The sequence below is a fragment of the Euprymna scolopes genome, chromosome 46 (genome assembly GCF_053919585.1).
Source record: "Euprymna scolopes isolate OS-2025 chromosome 46, ASM5391958v1, whole genome shotgun sequence".
Taxonomy (NCBI): Eukaryota; Metazoa; Mollusca; class Cephalopoda; order Sepiida; family Sepiolidae; genus Euprymna; species Euprymna scolopes.
The window spans coordinates 119,034,888-119,056,987 of record NC_136527.1 but is presented as its reverse complement, the minus strand read 5'-3'; the positions used below and the strand labels follow the sequence as shown (position 1 = coordinate 119,056,987).

At 44.6% G+C, this 22,100-nt stretch overlaps 1 protein-coding gene across 3 annotated transcripts in view; it reads right to left on the bottom strand.

The window, feature by feature from the left end:
* Positions 1-19,783: 19,783 nt before the first annotated feature.
* Positions 19,784-22,100, bottom strand: part of LOC145270228 (methyltransferase-like protein 27) — a 44,687-nt gene continuing 42,370 nt past the window's right edge. Inside the window, exon 6 of one of the 3 annotated variants that reach the window (XM_080125863.1) lies at positions 19,784-21,294. In XM_080125863.1, coding sequence (XP_079981989.1) covers positions 21,110-21,294 — 185 coding nt within the window. In that variant the 3' untranslated portion in view covers positions 19,784-21,109. Of the gene's footprint in view, positions 21,298-22,100 lie in introns of all 3 variants that reach the window. The other 2 variants (XM_080125864.1, XM_080125865.1) reach the window with 2 other exon arrangements.

The following is a 22,100-nucleotide window of genomic DNA, read 5'->3' as shown; positions in this document are numbered from 1 at the left end:
CCATCCGACATAAGATATCCCCCCCGCTAGTCTTGCTTACCAGCCGACGCAAGATATCCCCCCCGCTAGTCTCACTTACCAGCCGACATAAGATATCACCCCGCTAGTCTCACTTACCAGCCGACATAAGATATCCCCCCCGCTAGTCTCACTTACCAGCCGACGCAAGATATCCCCCCCCCGCTAGTCTCACTTACCAGCCGACATAAGATATCCCCCCCGCTAGTCTTGCTTACCAGCCGACATAAGATATCCCCCCCCCCCGCTAGTCTCACTTACCAGCCGACATAAGATATCCCCCCCGCTAGTCTCACTTACCAGCCGACATAAGATATCCCCCCCCGCTAGTCTCACTTACCAGCCGACATAAGATATCCCCCCCGCTAGTCTCACTTACCAGCCGACATAAGATATCCCCCCCGCTAGTCTCACTTACCAGCCGACATAAGATATCCCCCCCGCTAGTCTCACTTACCAGCCGACGCAAGATATCCCCCCCCCGCTAGTCTCACTTACCAGCCGACATAAGATATCCCCCCCGCTAGTCTCACTTACCAGCCGACATAAGATATCCCCCCCGCTAGTCTCACTTACCAGCCGACATAAGATATCCCCCCCGCTAGTCTCACTTACCAGCCGACGGAAGATATCCCCCCCGCTAGTCTCACTTACCAGCCGACATAAGATATCACCCCGCTAGTCTCACTTACCAGCCGACGGAAGATATCCCCCCCCGCTAGTCTCACTTACCAGCCGACATAAGATATCCCCCCCGCTAGTCTCACTTACCAGCCGACGCAAGATATCCCCCCCCCCGCTAGTCTCACTTACCAGCCGACATAAGATATCCCCCCCGCTAGTCTTGCTTACCAGCCGACATAAGATATCCCCCCCCCGCTAGTCTCACTTACCAGCCGACATAAGATATCCCCCCCGCTAGTCTCACTTACCAGCCGACATAAGATATCCCCCCCGCTAGTCTCACTTACCAGCCGACATAAGATATCCCCCCGCTAGTCTCACTTACCAGCCGACGCAAGATATCCCCCCCCCGCTAGTCTCACTTACCAGCCGACATAAGATATCCCCCCCGCTAGTCTCACTTACCAGCCGACATAAGATATCCCCCCCGCTAGTCTCACTTACCAGCCGACATAAGATATCCCCCCCGCTAGTCTCACTTACCAGCCGACATAAGATATTCCCCCCGCTAGTCTCACTTACCAGCCGACGGAAGATATCCCCCCCGCTAGTCTTGCTTACCAGCCGACATAAGATATCCCCCCCGCTAGTCTCACTTACCAGCCGACATAAGATATCCCCCCCGCTAGTCTCACTTACCAGCCGACGCAAGATATCCCCCCCGCTAGTCTCACTTACCAGCCGACGCAAGATATCCCCCCCGCTAGTCTCACTTACCAGCCGACATAAGATATCCCTCCCGCTAGTCTTGCTTACCAGCCGACATAAGATATCCCCCCCGCTAGTCTCACTTACCAGCCGACGGAAGATATCCCCCCGGCTAGTCTCACTTACCAGCCGACATAAGATATCCCCCCCGCTAGTCTTGCTTACCAGCCGACATAAGATATCCCCCCCGCTAGTCTCACTTACCAGCCGACATAAGATATCCCCCCCGCTAGTCTCACTTACCAGCCGACGGAAGATATCCCCCCGGCTAGTCTCACTTACCAGCCGACGCAAGATATCCCCCCCGCTAGTCTTGCTTACCAGCCGACATAAGATATCCCCCCCGCTAGTCTCACTTACCAGCCGACGCAAGATATTCCCCCCGCTAGTCTCACTTACCAGCCGACAGAAGATATCCCCCCCGCTAGTCTTGCTTACCAGCCGACATAAGATATCACCCCCGCTAGTCTCACTTACCAGCCGACGCAAGATATCCCCCCCGCTAGTCTCACTTACCAGCCGACGGAAGATATCCCCCCCGCTAGTCTCACTTACCAGCCGACATAAGATATCACCCCGCTAGTCTCACTTACCAGCCGACGGAAGATATCCCCCCCCGCTAGTCTCACTTACCAGCCGACGCAAGATATCCCCCCGGCTAGTCTTGCTTACCATCCGACATAAGATATCACCCCGCTAGTCTCACTTACCAGCCGACATAAGATATCCCCCCCGCTAGTCTCACTTACCAGCCGACATAAGATATCACCCCGCTAGTCTCACTTACCAGCCGACGCAAGATATCCCCCCCGCTAGTCTTGCTTACCATCCGACATAAGATATCACCCCGCTAGTCTTACTTACCAGCCGACATAAGATATCCCCCCCGCTAGTCTCACTTACCAGCCGACATAAGATATCCCCCCCGCTAGTCTCACTTACCAGCCGACATAAGATATCCCCCCCGCTAGTCTCACTTACCAGCCGACATAAGATATCCCCCCCGCTAGTGTCACTTACCAGCCGACGCAAGATATCCCCCCCCCGCTAGTCTCACTTACCAGCCGACATAAGATATCCCCCCCGCTAGTCTCACTTACCAGCCGACATAAGATATCCCCCCCGCTAGTCTCACTTACCAGCCGACATAAGATATCCCCCCCGCTAGTCTCACTTACCAGCCGACATAAGATATCCCCCCCGCTAGTCTCACTTACCAGCCGACGGAAGATATCCCCCCGGCTAGTCTCACTTACCAGCCGACGCAAGATATCCCCCCCGCTAGTCTTGCTTACCAGCCGACATAAGATATCCCCCCCGCTTGTCTTGCTTACCAGCCGACATAAGATATCCCCCCCGCTAGTCTCACTTACCAGCCGACATAAGATATCCCCCCCGCTAGTCTCACTTACCAGCCGACGCAAGATATCCCCCCCGCTAGTCTCACTTACCAGCCGACGCAAGATATCCCCCCCGCTAGTCTCACTTACCAGCCGACATAAGATATCCCCCCCGCTAGTCTTGCTTACCAGCCGACATAAGATATCCCCCCCGCTAGTCTCACTTACCAGCCGACGGAAGATATCCCCCCGGCTAGTCTCACTTACCAGCCGACATAAGATATCCCCCCCGCTAGTCTTGCTTACCAGCCGACATAAGATATCCCCCCCGCTAGTCTCACTTACCAGCCGACATAAGATATCCCCCCCGCTAGTCTCACTTACCAGCCGACGGAAGATATCCCCCCGGCTAGTCTCACTTACCAGCCGACGCAAGATATCCCCCCCGCTAGTCTTGCTTACCAGCCGACATAAGATATCCCCCCCGCTAGTCTCACTTACCAGCCGACGCAAGATATTCCCCCCGCTAGTCTCACTTACCAGCCGACGGAAGATATCCCCCCCGCTAGTCTTGCTTACCAGCCGACATAAGATATCACCCCCGCTAGTCTCACTTACCAGCCGACGCAAGATATCCCCCCCGCTAGTCTCACTTACCAGCCGACGGAAGATATCCCCCCCGCTAGTCTCACTTACCAGCCGACATAAGATATCACCCCGCTAGTCTCACTTACCAGCCGACGGAAGATATCCCCCCCCGCTAGTCTCACTTACCAGCCGACGCAAGATATCCCCCCGGCTAGTCTTGCTTACCATCCGACATAAGATATCACCCCGCTAGTCTCACTTACCAGCCGACATAAGATATCCCCCCCGCTAGTCTCACTTACCAGCCGACATAAGATATCACCCCGCTAGTCTCACTTACCAGCCGACGCAAGATATCCCCCCCGCTAGTCTTGCTTACCATCCGACATAAGATATCACCCCGCTAGTCTTACTTACCAGCCGACATAAGATATCCCCCCCGCTAGTCTCACTTACCAGCCGACATAAGATATCCCCCCCGCTAGTCTCACTTACCAGCCGACATAAGATATCCCCCCCGCTAGTCTCACTTACCAGCCGACATAAGATATTCCCCCCGCTAGTCTCACTTACCAGCCGACGGAAGATATCCCCCCCGCTAGTCTTGCTTACCAGCCGACATAAGATATCCCCCCCGCTAGTCTCACTTACCAGCCGACATAAGATATCCCCCCCGCTAGTCTCACTTACCAGCCGACGCAAGATATCCCCCCCGCTAGTCTCACTTACCAGCCGACGCAAGATATCCCCCCCGCTAGTCTCACTTACCAGCCGACATAAGATATCCCTCCCGCTAGTCTTGCTTACCAGCCGACATAAGATATCCCCCCCGCTAGTCTCACTTACCAGCCGACGGAAGATATCCCCCCGGCTAGTCTCACTTACCAGCCGACATAAGATATCCCCCCCGCTAGTCTTGCTTACCAGCCGACATAAGATATCCCCCCCGCTAGTCTCACTTACCAGCCGACATAAGATATCCCCCCCGCTAGTCTCACTTACCAGCCGACGGAAGATATCCCCCCGGCTAGTCTCACTTACCAGCCGACGCAAGATATCCCCCCCGCTAGTCTTGCTTACCAGCCGACATAAGATATCCCCCCCGCTAGTCTCACTTACCAGCCGACGCAAGATATTCCCCCCGCTAGTCTCACTTACCAGCCGACAGAAGATATCCCCCCCGCTAGTCTTGCTTACCAGCCGACATAAGATATCACCCCCGCTAGTCTCACTTACCAGCCGACGCAAGATATCCCCCCCGCTAGTCTCACTTACCAGCCGACGGAAGATATCCCCCCCGCTAGTCTCACTTACCAGCCGACATAAGATATCACCCCGCTAGTCTCACTTACCAGCCGACGGAAGATATCCCCCCCCGCTAGTCTCACTTACCAGCCGACGCAAGATATCCCCCCGGCTAGTCTTGCTTACCATCCGACATAAGATATCACCCCGCTAGTCTCACTTACCAGCCGACATAAGATATCCCCCCCGCTAGTCTCACTTACCAGCCGACATAAGATATCACCCCGCTAGTCTCACTTACCAGCCGACGCAAGATATCCCCCCCGCTAGTCTTGCTTACCATCCGACATAAGATATCACCCCGCTAGTCTTACTTACCAGCCGACATAAGATATCCCCCCCGCTAGTCTCACTTACCAGCCGACATAAGATATCCCCCCCGCTAGTCTCACTTACCAGCCGACATAAGATATCCCCCCCGCTAGTCTCACTTACCAGCCGACATAAGATATCCCCCCCGCTAGTGTCACTTACCAGCCGACGCAAGATATCCCCCCCCCGCTAGTCTCACTTACCAGCCGACATAAGATATCCCCCCCGCTAGTCTCACTTACCAGCCGACATAAGATATCCCCCCCGCTAGTCTCACTTACCAGCCGACATAAGATATCCCCCCCGCTAGTCTCACTTACCAGCCGACATAAGATATCCCCCCCGCTAGTCTCACTTACCAGCCGACGGAAGATATCCCCCCGGCTAGTCTCACTTACCAGCCGACGCAAGATATCCCCCCCGCTAGTCTTGCTTACCAGCCGACATAAGATATCCCCCCCGCTTGTCTTGCTTACCAGCCGACATAAGATATCCCCCCCGCTAGTCTCACTTACCAGCCGACATAAGATATCCCCCCCGCTAGTCTCACTTACCAGCCGACGCAATATATCCCCCCCGCTAGTCTCACTTACCAGCCGACGCAAGATATCCCCCCCGCTAGTCTCACTTACCAGCCGACATAAGATATCCCCCCCGCTAGTCTTGCTTACCAGCCGACATAAGATATCCCCCCCGCTAGTCTCACTTACCAGCCGACGGAAGATATCCCCCCGGCTAGTCTCACTTACCAGCCGACATAAGATATCCCCCCCGCTAGTCTTGCTTACCAGCCGACATAAGATATCCCCCCCGCTAGTCTCACTTACCAGCCGACATAAGATATCCCCCCCGCTAGTCTCACTTACCAGCCGACGGAAGATATCCCCCCGGCTAGTCTCACTTACCAGCCGACGCAAGATATCCCCCCCGCTAGTCTTGCTTACCAGCCGACATAAGATATCCCCCCCGCTAGTCTCACTTACCAGCCGACGCAAGATATTCCCCCCGCTAGTCTCACTTACCAGCCGACGGAAGATATCCCCCCCGCTAGTCTTGCTTACCAGCCGACATAAGATATCACCCCCGCTAGTCTCACTTACCAGCCGACGCAAGATATCCCCCCCGCTAGTCTCACTTACCAGCCGACGGAAGATATCCCCCCCGCTAGTCTCACTTACCAGCCGACATAAGATATCACCCCGCTAGTCTCACTTACCAGCCGACGGAAGATATCCCCCCCCGCTAGTCTCACTTACCAGCCGACGCAAGATATCCCCCCGGCTAGTCTTGCTTACCATCCGACATAAGATATCACCCCGCTAGTCTCACTTACCAGCCGACATAAGATATCCCCCCCGCTAGTCTCACTTACCAGCCGACATAAGATATCACCCCGCTAGTCTCACTTACCAGCCGACGCAAGATATCCCCCCCGCTAGTCTTGCTTACCATCCGACATAAGATATCACCCCGCTAGTCTTACTTACCAGCCGACATAAGATATCCCCCCCGCTAGTCTCACTTACCAGCCGACATAAGATATCCCCCCCGCTAGTCTCACTTACCAGCCGACATAAGATATCCCCCCCGCTAGTCTCACTTACCAGCCGACATAAGATATCCCCCCCGCTAGTCTCACTTACCAGCCGACGCAAGATATCCCCCCGGCTAGTCTTGCTTACCATCCGACATAAGATATCACCCCGCTAGTCTCACTTACCAGCCGACATAAGATATCCCCCCCGCTAGTCTCACTTACCAGCCGACATAAGATATCCCCCCCGCTAGTCTCACTTACCAGCCGACATAAGATATCCCCCCCGCTAGTCTCACTTACCAGCCGACGCAAGATATCCCCCCCCCGCTAGTCTCACTTACCAGCCGACATAAGATATCCCCCCCGCTAGTCTCACTTACCAGCCGACATAAGATATCCCCCCCGCTAGTCTCACTTACCAGCCGACATAAGATATCCCCCCCGCTAGTCTCACTTACCAGCCGACATAAGATATTCCCCCCGCTAGTCTCACTTACCAGCCGACGGAAGATATCCCCCCCGCTAGTCTTGCTTACCAGCCGACATAAGATATCCCCCCCGCTAGTCTCACTTACCAGCCGACATAAGATATCCCCCCCGCTAGTCTCACTTACCAGCCGACATAAGATATTCCCCCCGCTAGTCTCACTTACCAGCCGACGGAAGATATCCCCCCCGCTAGTCTTGCTTACCAGCCGACATAAGATATCACCCCCGCTAGTCTCACTTACCAGCCGACGCAAGATATCCCCCCCGCTAGTCTCACTTACCAGCCGACGGAAGATATCCCCCCCGCTAGTCTCACTTACCAGCCGACATAAGATATCACCCCGCTAGTCTCACTTACCAGCCGACGGAAGATATCCCCCCCCGCTAGTCTCACTTACCAGCCGACGCAAGATATCCCCCCGGCTAGTCTTGCTTACCATCCGACATAAGATATCACCCCGCTAGTCTCACTTACCAGCCGACATAAGATATCCCCCCCGCTAGTCTCACTTACCAGCCGACATAAGATATCACCCCGCTAGTCTCACTTACCAGCCGACGCAAGATATCCCCCCCGCTAGTCTTGCTTACCATCCGACATAAGATATCACCCCGCTAGTCTTACTTACCAGCCGACATAAGATATCCCCCCCGCTAGTCTCACTTACCAGCCGACGCAAGATATCCCCCCCCGCTAGTCTTGCTTACCATCCGACATAAGATATTCCCCCCCCCGCTAGTCTCACTTACCAGTCGACGCAAGATATCTCCCCGCTAGTCTCGGTTACTAGCCAATGCAAGATATCCCCCCGTCTAAACACACCGAATTTCCTTTTTATTTTTTCCAGAATACAAGGAAAATGCCTTAAAGATCACCTCACATTTAAACCCCAACTAGTCTCACTTACCAGCCGACGCAAGATATCCCCCCCGCTAGTCTCACTTACCAGCCGACATAAGATATCACCCCGCTAGTCTCACTTACCAGCCGACGCAAGATATCCCCCCCGCTAGTCTCACTTACCAGCCGACATAAGATATCCCCCCCGCTAGTCTCACTTACCAGCCGACGCAAGATATCCCCCCCCCGCTAGTCTCACTTACCAGCCGACATAAGATATCCCCCCCGCTAGTCTTGCTTACCATCCGACATAAGATATCCCCCCCGCTAGTCTTGCTTACCATCCGACATAAGATATCCCCCCCGCTAGTCTTGCTTACCAGCCGACATAAGATATCCCCCCCGCTAGTCTTGCTTACCAGCCGACATAAGATATCCCCCCCCCCCGCTAGTCTCACTTACCAGCCGACATAAGATATCCCCCCCGCTAGTCTCACTTACCAGCCGACATAAGATATCCCCCCCCGCTAGTCTCACTTACCAGCCGACGCAAGATATCCCCCCCGCTAGTCTCACTTACCAGCCGACGCAAGATATCCCCCCCGCTAGTCTCACTTACCAGCCGACATAAGATATCCCCCCCCCGCTAGTCTTGCTTACCATCCGACATAAGATATCCCCCCCGCTAGTCTCACTTACCAGCCGACGCAAGATATCCCCCCCGCTAGTCTCACTTACCAGCCGACGCAAGATATCCCCCCCGCTAGTCTCACTTACCAGCCGACATAAGATATCCCCCCCCGCTAGTCTTGCTTACCATCCGACATAAGATATCCCCCCCGCTAGTCTCACTTACCAGCCGACGCAAGATATCCCCCCCCGCTAGTCTTGCTTACCATCCGACATAAGATATTCCCCCCGCTAGTCTCACTTACCAGCCGACGCAAGATATCCCCCCCCGCTAGTCTCACTTACCAGCCGACGCAAGATATCCCCCCCGCTAGTCTCACTTACCAGTCGACGCAAGATATCTCCCCGCTAGTCTCACTTACCAGCCGACGCAAGATATCCCCCCCCGCTAGTCTTGCTTACCATCTGACATAAGATATCACCCCGCTAGTCTCACTTACCAGCCGACATAAGATATCCCCCCCCGCTAGTCTCACTTACCAGCCGACATAAGATATCCCCCCCCGCTAGTCTCGGTTACTAGCCAATGCAAGATATCCCCCCGTCTAAACACACCGAATTTAATTTTAAATTTCTCCTTAAAAAAGCGACGATCGAATTACATAAATGACTCGAATTGTCCTTTCATAATTGAACTCTTTAATTTAAAAGCGATTCTTTTTCCAACACAACAAGATTTAATTTTAAATTCCGCATTAAAAACGACTTGCAGGTGCACATAAAAAATGATCCCAAATCCGAGTTTCGAACGCGTGTTTAAGTTCATAGCATCAAATTTTCACGACGACAATTAAAAAGGACAATCCAAGAAGTCACAGAAGGTTCTCTCCGAACCTGCAGGCTGTTTAACTCGATATTCCAAGAAAGAGTTACGCGCTGGCAGGCATACAGCCCAGGATGACGCCATCACAGAAATTAATTCAATCCGGTATAGAAATTACCGACGGCAACCTGTCGCAAAATGTGGCGATTTTTCCTTGTGCTGGGCTTGAAACGGGGAGTAAGTTGCAACAGATTGCCCTGTTGCGACCTCTAAGCTCTGGAAGCACTAATGTGCGTCCAACCTCTCCCACTGCCTGAATGTCAATGCCTAAAAAATGGAAACACGCCCCCCTGTGCGGTATTCTGCCGCTTTAAATACGAAGCAGGGTGGGGGCACAACGTGAAATCACGTTCGCATGTGAATCACGTATGCCTAAGAATTAGAAGATGGCACAGCAGACGCCCAGCAGCGAGAGGCAGACACTTACATAATTTCTCACATTTAGTAATATAGAGTTATTTAGCTCAGTAAAATAACGACGATTGCAAGAGTGTCACATTTAATAAAATAGGTGTAAATTATTTTTTTTAATTTTTGTTCCAAATCAAAAGTACGTCTTAGTTTGAGCTTGTGTAAATAATCACATTATACTTTTACATGATTTTCTTACCTTTTTCAGCCATTAATCTTTAAAAACATAAAAGAAACGTAAATAACATAATCTTTAAGAAAAAATAACTTTGATGAAATCAATTAAAATCGAGAAAATAAAAATAAAAAAAGGAGATTGCTTACTTGGTGGCGCCGGCCTCGAGGGCGGAATTCTAATCTGAGTGGTTGAGAGAACGAGTCTCTTATAGACTTGGAGGAGTAGGGGGGGGCACTATTCTTCTGTTATAAAAGAATTGTGTCTCTGACTAGCGCCAGTTCTGTTAACGACTTACTGGTGAACGGTTGGCACAAATTAGTTACTCGCTGCTCGCCGTACTACAAAACTTGTTACTCGACCCAGTAGGGGGGGTCGCTTAGGGCATCCTTTGCAACCCCTCGGAGCTTACGCTATCACCGGGTAATCTACTTTACCCTCTAAATAGTTTTTTTTTCTACATCTTGCAAAGGATTTGCTGCTTACTCTTTCGTCGGTTAACTACTGTCATGAACGTCACGAAAGAGCAGCTCCTACGCAGAAGGGAGTCATTGACTCAGAAGATTCAGGGACGACTGAAGATGTGTCGTGATGGAGTTAGGCCATCGGCGTACTCATTCTTAAGGACGGAGATTCAACAATTCATTGTCGAGTTAGAGACTTGTATCACACAGCTGGAGTTAGGCTCCTTTGATGAGAGTACACCTGCCGAGATTGAGGGTGCTTGGCTGCCTCAACTAAAGGATTATTATGAAGACTTGGGCGATTTGGATCAAGCATACCGACAGCCAGAGCCCAGCCCTTACTCAGAATCTGCCTTTGAGTTCTCAAGGGCTTCTGCAACTACCGGGAGAGGTTCTTCCTTCATTGTTAAACCCCCACGTATACAGATCACAGGGCCTACATTTAGCGGACAGGAAATGGAGTCCGACCGCATGAGTTTCAGAAACTTCTTGACTAGGTTTGAGAACTGCGTGATCGGCATGGCCAATGATGCCGAGAGGTTGAACTTCTTGAAGTGTTCACTCTCAGACAGAGCCTTGAGGCTGGTAAATCACCTGAGTTGCACTGACACCAATTACCAGCAAGCCATGGCTATACTGAAGAGGGAGTATCTGGACCTGGATGAAATCATTGACCAAATATTCCAGGATATTCTGGACTATGTACCAAAGAAAGGTGGAGCCCTTTTTGAGCTGGGGGACTTCGTTTCCAGGACGGCATCGCTGTTGGAAGAGCTGGGGAATTCCTTTTCGTGTGACTTTTCTGTGGACGATTCTGGCGGAGCCAGACTGATGGCTAAGATTCTGTTTAGGAAATTTCCTCTCGAACTGAAAGGCGAGATAATAGCGCTAACAAATAGACGGGTGCCACCTTTGTCCTCCATATTGAGACTAACTGGAGAAGCAATAAAGAGATTGCAGATTAAGGGCGGTGTCTCCACTGCAGTTACATCAACAGTAAGACAGAATACGTCTCAAAAGTTTGGTAGGGGGAACGCTATTACTCCTTCTTTTCATGTGGATGTGAACAATGCAACTTCAACCGGGTATTCCCGCACGTTGCCACCCATTCTCTCAGTTACATTCTCTTGTGGACCAAAGACAGTGTCAGTGAATTGCCTACTGGACACGGGTAGCGGGCGGACATATCTGGCGGCAGATGTACTGAGAACTTTGTGCCCAATCGAAACCCTTGGTGTCAATTGTCAGCTGAGATTGTCTACCTTTCTAGGTGAGTGTCAGCGTGGGTTCACAGAGGTAGTCCTGGGAGTTGACTTGGGTTCTGGAAGGACAGTGACATCTCCTGTCTTGGTAGCCGATGGTATGGACTTGTCGGTTCGAGTGGCCAACCTGGAATCTCTATTGCGTGTCTTTCAGGATGCAAAATATGCTTTGGCCGGCCAGTTTGAGACCGGAAAGGATTTAATACCGATCAAGGGAATAATTGGGTTAGACCTGATTGAACACCTGGACTCCTTAAAACTGATCCCGTGTTTGAATGGATGGGCCTTTGCAACCCCGCCTGGATTGGTCCCGTTTGGAGCAGTGGACTCTTTTTTCTTGGAAGATAAGCCCCTCTCTGAGGTTACTCACCTCTCGTTTAATTCGGTAATGGAACATACCCCCCAGGTCGATTCATCACATTTATGTTTTGTCCTTGAAACACAATCAACATACCTGGATCCCATGGCGGAGTGCTTTCCTGACAGTATGGTACAAAGAGGACTAGAACAAATGTTTACGTTGGAATCTCTGGGGCTTCCCAGTCAGGAGGACTTTTCTGATTACGATAAAGTTCAGATGAAGCGATTTGAGGAAACGGTAGAGCTTCGGGATGGAAGCTATTATGTGGAGCTCCCCTGGCATCACGATAGATTAGCCAGAGTCCCCTCTAATCATGCAACTTCCTTGCATGTTTTAGACCGGGTAGCAGCAAACTTGACTAAAAGAAAAATATATGATGAATATTTGGAGGTGTTTCGTCAGCAACAGGAGGACGGTATAATTGAAGAGATTTTTGTCTCCCCTCAGGAGTTCGACAAATATGTGTGGATACCACATAGACCAGTTTTCAAGTCGGACCCTACGGCAACTACCAGGATAAGACCAGTGTTCAACTGTAGTTTGAAGACAGGAGATGGATTATCGCTGAACGAAGCAGCATATTCTGGCGTTAACTTAACAGGGGACATCTTAAAGTTGTTGCTGGCCTTTAGAGCCAACAATTATGTGCTACTAGCAGACATTCGCCGAGCCTTCCTAATGATTCGGCTTAAGCTGGAGGCGGATAGGAACCGGTTTTGCTTTTTTCTTAAACAAGGAAATTGTTTGCGCTGCTTCCGCTATACCACCTTGATATTCGGGTTTACTTCCAGCCCATTTGTGTTGGGGTGCATCTTAAAATTACATGCGGCAAAATACCCTCAAGATGCTTGCCGCAGAATGATGGAGGACCGGTTTTATGTGGATAACCTTGTGGCATCCGTGGCAGACGCGAGTGAGCTTACTACATTGTATTCCCTTGTTAGAGAGCGTTTGCTGGAAGGGGGCTTTATTATCCAGTCATGCAACTCAAACAGTCAGGCGCTCCGCAATAGGATGAAGGAGGATGGTACTCTAAGTATCCATGAAGAGGAGTGGGAGAGAGTACTGGGCTACCGATACTCCCCACATTCGGAGGAGTTGTATGTCGCTCCGGTAAAGTGCAATCCTGACGTGACAACTAAGAGAGGTGTTCTTTCAGAGTCAGCTAAGGTCTTCGATCCGTTGTCCCTATGTCTCCCGGTTACTATCCGCAGTAGAGTGCTAATCAGGTCCATGTGGAAGAATGGTGCAGGTTGGGATGATCCACTCCAGCCAGCGATCTTGAGCGATTGGAGAGAGCTAGCCAGGGACCTTTCAGGGTTGAGTGATTTCCGTTTTTTGCGCAAGGCGCTTATGGCAGGGCTACCTGGAGATATGTACCTGTTTTGCGACGCGTCCAAGGAAGCATATGGGTTTGCCGTATATATCGTACAAAATGGTCGGTCATCCTTATTATTTGCGAAAGCTAAGGTGGCACCTATGAAGGACAAGACTTTGCCTGTGTTGGAACTAATGGCCGTTTTCCTCGCCTTCAAGTGTCTCCCCACAATCCTGGACAATTGTGAAGGATTTGTTCCCGAGAATTTGTGTATAGCCACGGATGCACAGGTGGTCTTGTCCTGGATTTTATCTCAAAACATGGCTAGCAAAAATGTTTTTGCAAAAAATAGACTTAAAGACATTCTGCAGATGAAAGTGGAGTTGGAGTCTCGCTATGGCTTGAAGACTCTCTTCAGATATGTTGATAGTACACTCAACCCGGCGGATTTGTTAACAAGAGGATTAACATTGAGAAAGTTCCAATCCAAGATGGAATTTTGGTGTTCAGGCCCTTCCTGGCTATGCGAAGGAATATCTCAATGGCCAGGACAGGATATGCCCTGTTTGAGTGAGATATGCCAGCGAATGACCCGCAGTTCAGCAAATTGTTCCTTGATCCATGATCAAGAGTACACTTCGGCCATACCTTTTCAGAGGTTTTCCTCATTCTCTGGTTTACTGACTGTTACTGCCTTGGTGTTTAAGTTCCTAGCCATCCGATTTAATCGACAATGGGACTACAACTCTAAGGCAGCGATCTACCTTATGAAGACAGTGCAACGGCAAGAATTTCCCGTGGAAGTGGAGTACCTAAAGGAGCCGAGTGGTAAACCCATGCCAGTTAGGGTTCGTGCTCTGGATCTTTTTCTGGACCCTGACGGTTTGATTCGATCTAGGGGAAGAATCAACCAATCTTCCCACTTTGGTTATGAAGTTAAAAACCCCATTCTGATAGGGAAACATCATCCTGTTACCAGACTCATCATTTTGGATTGTCATGAAAGGTGTTGCCACCTTGGAACTGGGTCAACTCTAGCGGAGTTGAGGCGAAGCGGTTATTGGGTCCCGCAGGGTCGACAAGCTGTGAATAAGGTACTGGCTGTTTGTGCCAGATGTAAACGTTATAATTCAACGCCAGTGACGCCGAATGCTGCTGCTGCCCTGCCGTCGCACCGTACCGATTTCAGAGTCCCCTATCAACACACTGGGATTGATTTTACTGGCCATCTTTGGGTGAGTGACGGGAAACGAGATACGAAAATGTACTTGCTCCTGTTCACTTGTTTGAATATCAGAGCAATACACATTGAAGTAGTTCCCAACATGAGCGTACCCTCTTTCTTCCAGGCACTGGTTCGATTTACTAACCGATATGGCGTTCCCGAAACCCTTTATAGTGACAACGCGAAAACGTTTATAGGAAGTGGAAAGATTTTCGATCGTCTCTCTCTTTTTACGGACTATCAAAGAAAATACGGTCCTTGTAAGTTAAAACTTAAAACCATTCCCTTGTTCTCTCCTTGGTATGGAGGAACATGGGAGCGATGTATCAAGACCATGAAGAATTGCCTATTTAAGATTCTTGGCAGGGGTAGATTGGATTACTTTACCCTTCTGACAGTGTTATCGGATATTCAGAGGTCTGTTAATAACCGGCCTCTTACTTACCAGGTGTCAGCCGACAAAAATGCTACTCCAATTACCCCTAATATGTTCCTTAAGCCCAATCAGAGCCCCGGGCTATTGATACGACTGGATAGAGAGGATAGAACAACCTTGTTGCCTCCCAGCAGGGAGAGGCTAATTCAAACCTTGGAACTTAGGGACCAATGTCTGACAGATTTCCACAAACTATGGTATGAGGAGTACCTGCTAGAGCTGGGAAGGAAGATTCCTGGTCGATCCCGACTCAGTACAAGAACCCGCCTCCAGAAGGATGATGTTGTGCTGATTAAGAGTCCTTTGAAACCCAGACCGTTTTGGGTCTTAGGAACTATTACTGAACTGATTCCAGGCCATGATGGTGTCGTTAGAGCAGCACGTGTACAAAAAGGGGAGGGCTTGGAGGAAGTACATTCCCTGAAACATCTGTACCCCTTAGAGCTTTCTAGGACTCCTGAAGGACCTCCTGTTGCGGAGGGAGGGGAGACGTTGGATTCACCCCCTAGTGTTGAAGAGCAGGTCTGGTTGTGTCCCCTGTGCAGCTCTCCGCAGCAGAATCAGAATATGATCGGGTGTGACTCGTGCGACGATTGGTACCATTTCCGATGTGTCGGTATCGACTCAGAACCTCCCAACAGGCAAAAGTGGTATTGCCCAGAATGTGCGCCCCTTAAAAAACGACGGGGTAGACCTAGCCTGCTGCCTGCTTGATTGATATCTGGACTGATCGACTACTGCTATATTGTACTAACAGTTGTTTTTTGATTAAGTATTTTGGTGGTCTGTCATTTTTATGTAACTTTTTCTTTTTCTTTTCTCTCTTCTACCTTTTGTTTTTTTTTCTCGTTTTTGTCGGGAGTGTGTGAGAAAATAAAAATAAAAAAAGGAGATTGCTTACTTGGTGGCGCCGGCCTCGAGGGCGGAATTCTAATCTGAGTGGTTGAGAGAACGAGTCTCTTATAGACTTGGAGGAGTAGGGGGAGGCACTATTCTTCTGTTATAAAAGAATTGTGTCTCTGACTAGCGCCAGTTCTGTTAACGACTTACTGGTGAACGGTTGGCACAAATTAGTTACTCGCTGCTCGCCGTACTACAAAACTTGTTACTCGACCCAGTAGGGGGGGTCGCTTAGGGCATCCTTTGCAACCCCTCGGAGCTTACGCTATCACCGGGTAATCTACTTTACCCTCTAAATAGTTTTTTTTTCCACAGTTTGAGCTTGTGTAAATAATCACATTATACTTTTACATGATTTTCTTACCTTTTTCAGCCATTAATCTTTAAAAACATAAAAGAAACGTAAATAACATAATCTTTAAGAAAAAATAACTTTGATGAAATCAATTAAAATCGATGAAAATACAATTTAACCAATCATCGAATATTTTTAAAGAAACAAACCATTATAATAAAATACTTACTGGGAAGAAAGAAACTTATAGGTTGTTCGTTCGTCGAAAAATCAATAATTGATCTTACGATGTTAGTGAGGAGTTTCACGGTTTCAAAATGGCTTTTTATTTAGAAGTTGCCGGAAATTGGGTCGTATTTTGGATAAGCACCGTATGATTAATGTCAGTAAGCAGGAGTCAAGATTGTGTCTGGCCTAAAATAAGTCTGTATAAAATCAACAGACGCCCTCCTCCCTCCCCATTTAATACTTGTATTTATAATAATAAATATAAACAAGATCCAGTTTTATAAATATACAGAGAAGATATAATAACTCATTATAATCCAAATCAATTGTAAATAAACAAACAAAAATAAACAAAAACAATCAATTGTAAATAAACAAACAAAAATAAACAAATCCAAGACAGAAAAAGAAATCAAAGTAAAATTTTCGACTTTTGAAATAAGATGAAAAATAGTGAATTTCAACTTTCAGAAAATTAAAATTAAAAACAAAAAAAAAGAAAGAAGGAAAATTTCAATTTTAGATGGATTTGATGTTTATGGTGAATATTACGGGTGAAAAAATAAATATTTTTTTATTTATCGTAATATTTTAATATTTTAAAGGATAACAAACAATAGAAAATGACGGCGGAACATTATGAGCGTCACCCCCCCCCCCCTATAAATTTGTTTCTGTTCGGTTTCTTCCAATTTTTTCCAGTGGATTATTAATGAATGGATGTACCCGATTATTTTTTCTTTTAAAATGGTACTTGTACAGTTTAGTCAACACATTAAAAAAATGAAATATCGAAAAAAGGTTATATTGTACGTATCCGTTTTGGACTGAAGATCTCCGAAAAAAAAATTCTACTTAATTTGATCGAGTAGTTTTTTTTTTTTTTTTTTTTTTTTTTTTACACCGGAAAAACACGTTCTTATGATAGCGTGTTGAAGTCAGCCATTATAGAATTTTCTGAACACGCCACAGGGAGATAACTCAATGTAAAGCGCCGATACGCCCTCCCCATTCTAGCTTTTCTTCCTAAAAAAACTTATATGTGTGGGAACATGCCAACCGGATGCTAACGTCTCCAGCATAAGAGACAAAATGAAAAATCGTCTTTTGCACATGGCTCCACGCATCGCTTCCGTTTGGAAAAAGAAAAATAAGATAACCACAAAAGAATTATCAACCAATAGCAGAGCTCCGTGCCGAAAATAAAGGCCTAAAATATCACAATCGCTGGGAGCCGGTTTGCCACTATAAAATGAGGGGACCAGGAAGAAAGAGAGGAGATTCGCCCAGCTGCGTCAGTGAAAGCACGGACGTTCTCCCACCCGACCTAAAGAAATGAAGAAGAAGAAGAAAAAATAAGGCACCAGTGAACTGAAGCCAACTCCGCTCTCACGTTATGGGCCAAGACGCCTTCAATTCTAAACATGCCTAATTCACACAAACCAAGAAAAAGAAGGAGAAAAACACAGGAGGCGAAGACGCCGCGCTGCTAGTTGTTGATGAAAGTAGTCGCCGCTTTCAAGTTGAAAGCCTGGACACATATCACCGAAGTAGCACGACCGGCCACCCACTTACCACCCCCGTCGTCCGAAAAGATAAGTACGCTTACGAGCATTCACTCTTTGTTTAATTATACAAACCTACGAAAGATCATTCCTTATCAATGCATACACACGCTGGACTACCATTCTAAATTTTCCTACAACATTTATTTCTCTTCCCACGCACGAACAAACAATAGTGACCCGAACTTGAGATGAAAACACATTTCCTTTTCTTGCTACAACACCAGTCCTGCAACGAACATTGGTTACATACGCGCGGACATGTTATAACTAAAACGTTCATTTTTTTCAACAGCAAATAAACGACATTTATCTTATCCATTAATGGAGTCTTTGTTTCCTTCAATTCCCATTCGTTTCATTATTCTTTTGTAACGGGATTGGGGTATTTATATATCCTAGTCCTCTATATATGTTGTTCGTTCGTCGAAAAATCAATCATTGATGTTGTTCTATTCTATATATTATTCTATTCTATATATTATTCTATTCTATATAAAAAATAATTTTAAGTTATATTTTTGAGTTAGATGTATTTTAAATTTAAAATGAAAAATAATTTAGACAACTTTTAATGTTAATGTTAGCAACTGAAACGGAAAACGAACTGTTATCTTCTATATATTGTGGGCAAGAAAATGCGTATTGTTGCAAAAACAAGAATACGATAACTGATTATTTACCACAAATCAGATTGTTACATATTAATGTTATTATTATTATTATTATTATTATTATTATTATTATTATTATTATTATTATTATTTTTATTTACCACAAATCAGATTGTTACATATTAATGTTATTATTATTATTATTATTATTATTATTATTATTATTTTTATTTACCACAAATCAGATTGTTACATATTAATGTTATTATTATTATTATTATTATTATTATTATTATTATTTTTATTTACCACAAATCAGATTGTTACATATTAATGTTATTATTATTATTATTATTATTATTATTATTTTTATTTACCACAAATCAGATTGTTACATATTAATGTTATTATTATTATTATTATTATTATTATTATTATTATTATTATTATTATTATTATTATTATTATTTTTATTTACCACAAATCAGATTGTTACATATTAATGTTATTATTATTATTATTATTATTATTATTATTATTATTATTATTATTATTATTATTATTATTTTTATTTACCACAAATCAGATTGTTACATATTAATGTTATTATTATTATTATTATTATTATTATTATTATTTACCACAAATCAGATTGTTACATATTAATGTTATTATTATTATTATTATTATTATTATTATTATTATTATTATTATTATTATTATTTTTATTATTATTATCATTATTATTATTATTATTATTATTATTATTATTATTATTATTTACAACAAATCAGATCAGTTATTGTTTTGATCCTTTATCGGCATCTATATGAGATCCGTAATAGTCCCAACAAAGTATTGTCCGGTTGTAAGGGTCGTCTAGAGGCGAGAGCAGTGTTTAGAGACGGCTCGTCTGTTAAGACGTGGTTGTTTCGATGATGCGGGGTATAGGCGTGGCTTGTCTGACCGTAACGTTGTGGACATGACACGTGATACAGTAAATATGAAAAAAAAAACTACAAAGACACACAAATAAATACCGTTCATTCATAGCGTCAGTAAAAATTTGCGGTAAACACTGCGATATTTAGACACACAAATAAATAATTCATAGCGGCTGCGATTCTCCGGTCGGCCATGTGCTGCACTAGCAGTGTCAGAAATCGTCAGTGACAACTTCTTAAAACATGTAATTCAAACCCTAATTTTTTTAAATTATAGAAACAAATACCAAAAAGTAAAAAAAAAAATAACAGTTTTAATTGCAAATTATGAAATATGTGCTTTTTATAAAGTCGGATTTCCTTAAAAAAAGATTTAAAAAAAAAAACGAAATTTTACTTCCTTCGATTATAAAAAATATATATAAATTAAAAAATACTTACCTATAAAAACTAGTATTCGATGAGTAGTTCAATTGTTCATTGTTAACAATGTATCCATATTTATACTTATATTCCATGTCCTTTTTAAATAAAATACCTTTTTAAACAAGGATTAAAAACAAACGCGACCTCATATTTTTCAAATAAAGGGAGACAAGTCTGATTTTATTCGCCTTTATACTCCGGCGCCTTGCAGGGACACAATTCATGTGTCTTTTTAATGCGTGCTTTAAACCAAATTTCGTATTTCGCCCCCCCCCCGTACTTAAAAAAACGGGAATTATTCACTCATAAGTTTTTATTGTTAAAAAAAAAACAATTGACCGATTTTTAATTTTTTTAATTCTCTTAATAAAATACATGCGTTTTTTATTGATATATTTTAATACTTCTTTATCGACAGAATTTTTTTGGTTTTATATCTAAAAAAAAGAAAACATTATATGAAATAGAAAAATTGTTGTAAGCATCACATATTTACTTGACATTCTAAGCATAACATAAGCTTCCACTTAAAGAAAAAAAGTTGAACGTGGTTTTTAAAAAATAATGGTTTTACACTTTGGACTTTACAGGTAAATTTCCAAAAAAACTATTCTTTTTTTGTTTTTAATTACAATATATTATTTATTGATCTGTTATCTTCAATTTGTGATATATAAAACTTTGGTATATAAATTAATTATTAAAATTTTAATAGAAATTTCAAAATGGGGGGGTGAATTAAAAAAAAACGTTTGTACAAAATATTATATTTGATTTATTTGAAAGAGCATAAAATTTCACATTGACCCTGAAAATATCGTAAAAATTGAACCAATAGAAAATTTTTTTATAGATTTTTGAATTTAAAAAATTAAAAAAATATTTAACGCGTAAAATTCAATTAATTTCATTACGTAAAAAAATGGCTTCATGAAGACGCGTCGGCACTTTGTATACACTGTTTTTTTTTTAAATAAAAAATAATATTTCTTTTACTTTAAAAAAAAAACAACTTTAATAGTTTATTTTGAAAGTATATTCTATAAAGAAAATAAACAACCCACTTTTAAAAGAGAAATTACGAGTTTTTATATTGTATTCACAGTTTTGTGTGAGGGGTGTCAAAAATACCCTCAAAATTCTGATACAGCTAATGCAGCACTCGAAAGATGAATACCATTCCTTGGTTGTTAAAAGAATAATCCGCGACGGTTTTTTGAGAAACCGTCTGCCATTCTTTATCTTCTTCCATTTTTGTCATCATTGGCAGCAAATTCTCGTAATCTTCAACGCAAGAAAGATATTGTTTACGCATCACAATCACCACAAGGCCACCTTAAAAGAAAACAATCATCAAGAAATAAAACAGAAACATATCAAAGTTTTTAGCGCTTCTATATCCTACAAACAAAATAAATATTGAACTTCAAGCTAAAAGGGAAAGACTATGCAAGTGTTTTTGAAAAGCTAAGTGTCACTCTTATGAGTCTATGAGGACATAAACGTTTTAAAACATTTTGCATTTGAATAAAGACAACAAAATCACATTACAGTCACTTTCAAACACGTAACAATATTTATTTCGAAATTGTTACTCTGCTAAATTGTGGCCGGCTGAAATTGGCTTAACTTTAACAAATTTGATAATTACTGTTGATTTAATATGGTTGTAAGTAAAAATAAATATAAAGTTGAAAAGTTATATTCTAAATGAAAAAAAAAATGATTCATTATTATTTTTTTTATTTGCAGGATACATGTTCTTTCTTCCGCATTTATAACATATATTGGTGATTACATCGAAAGGTTAGAGAATCTACATATAAATTAAATTATATTCTTATGTAAGATTTTCCGGGAAAGACTATGCAAGTGTTTTTGAAAAGCTACGGGTCACTCTAATAAGTCTATGAGGACATAAACGTTTTAAAACTTCGAATATATCATATGCTTCTGGGATTTAAATATTTATTACATTTTTTTGCGAAGACAATCGAAGTGGTTCCGAATCTCTACGTTACTTTCTATGTGATATTTACATGCCCCCCCCCCACCACCACCTCGGAAGAAACGATGATGAAAGAAACACCTTGAGCATTCACATAAGTATTTCTAATTTTAATTAACTTTAAACTATATAG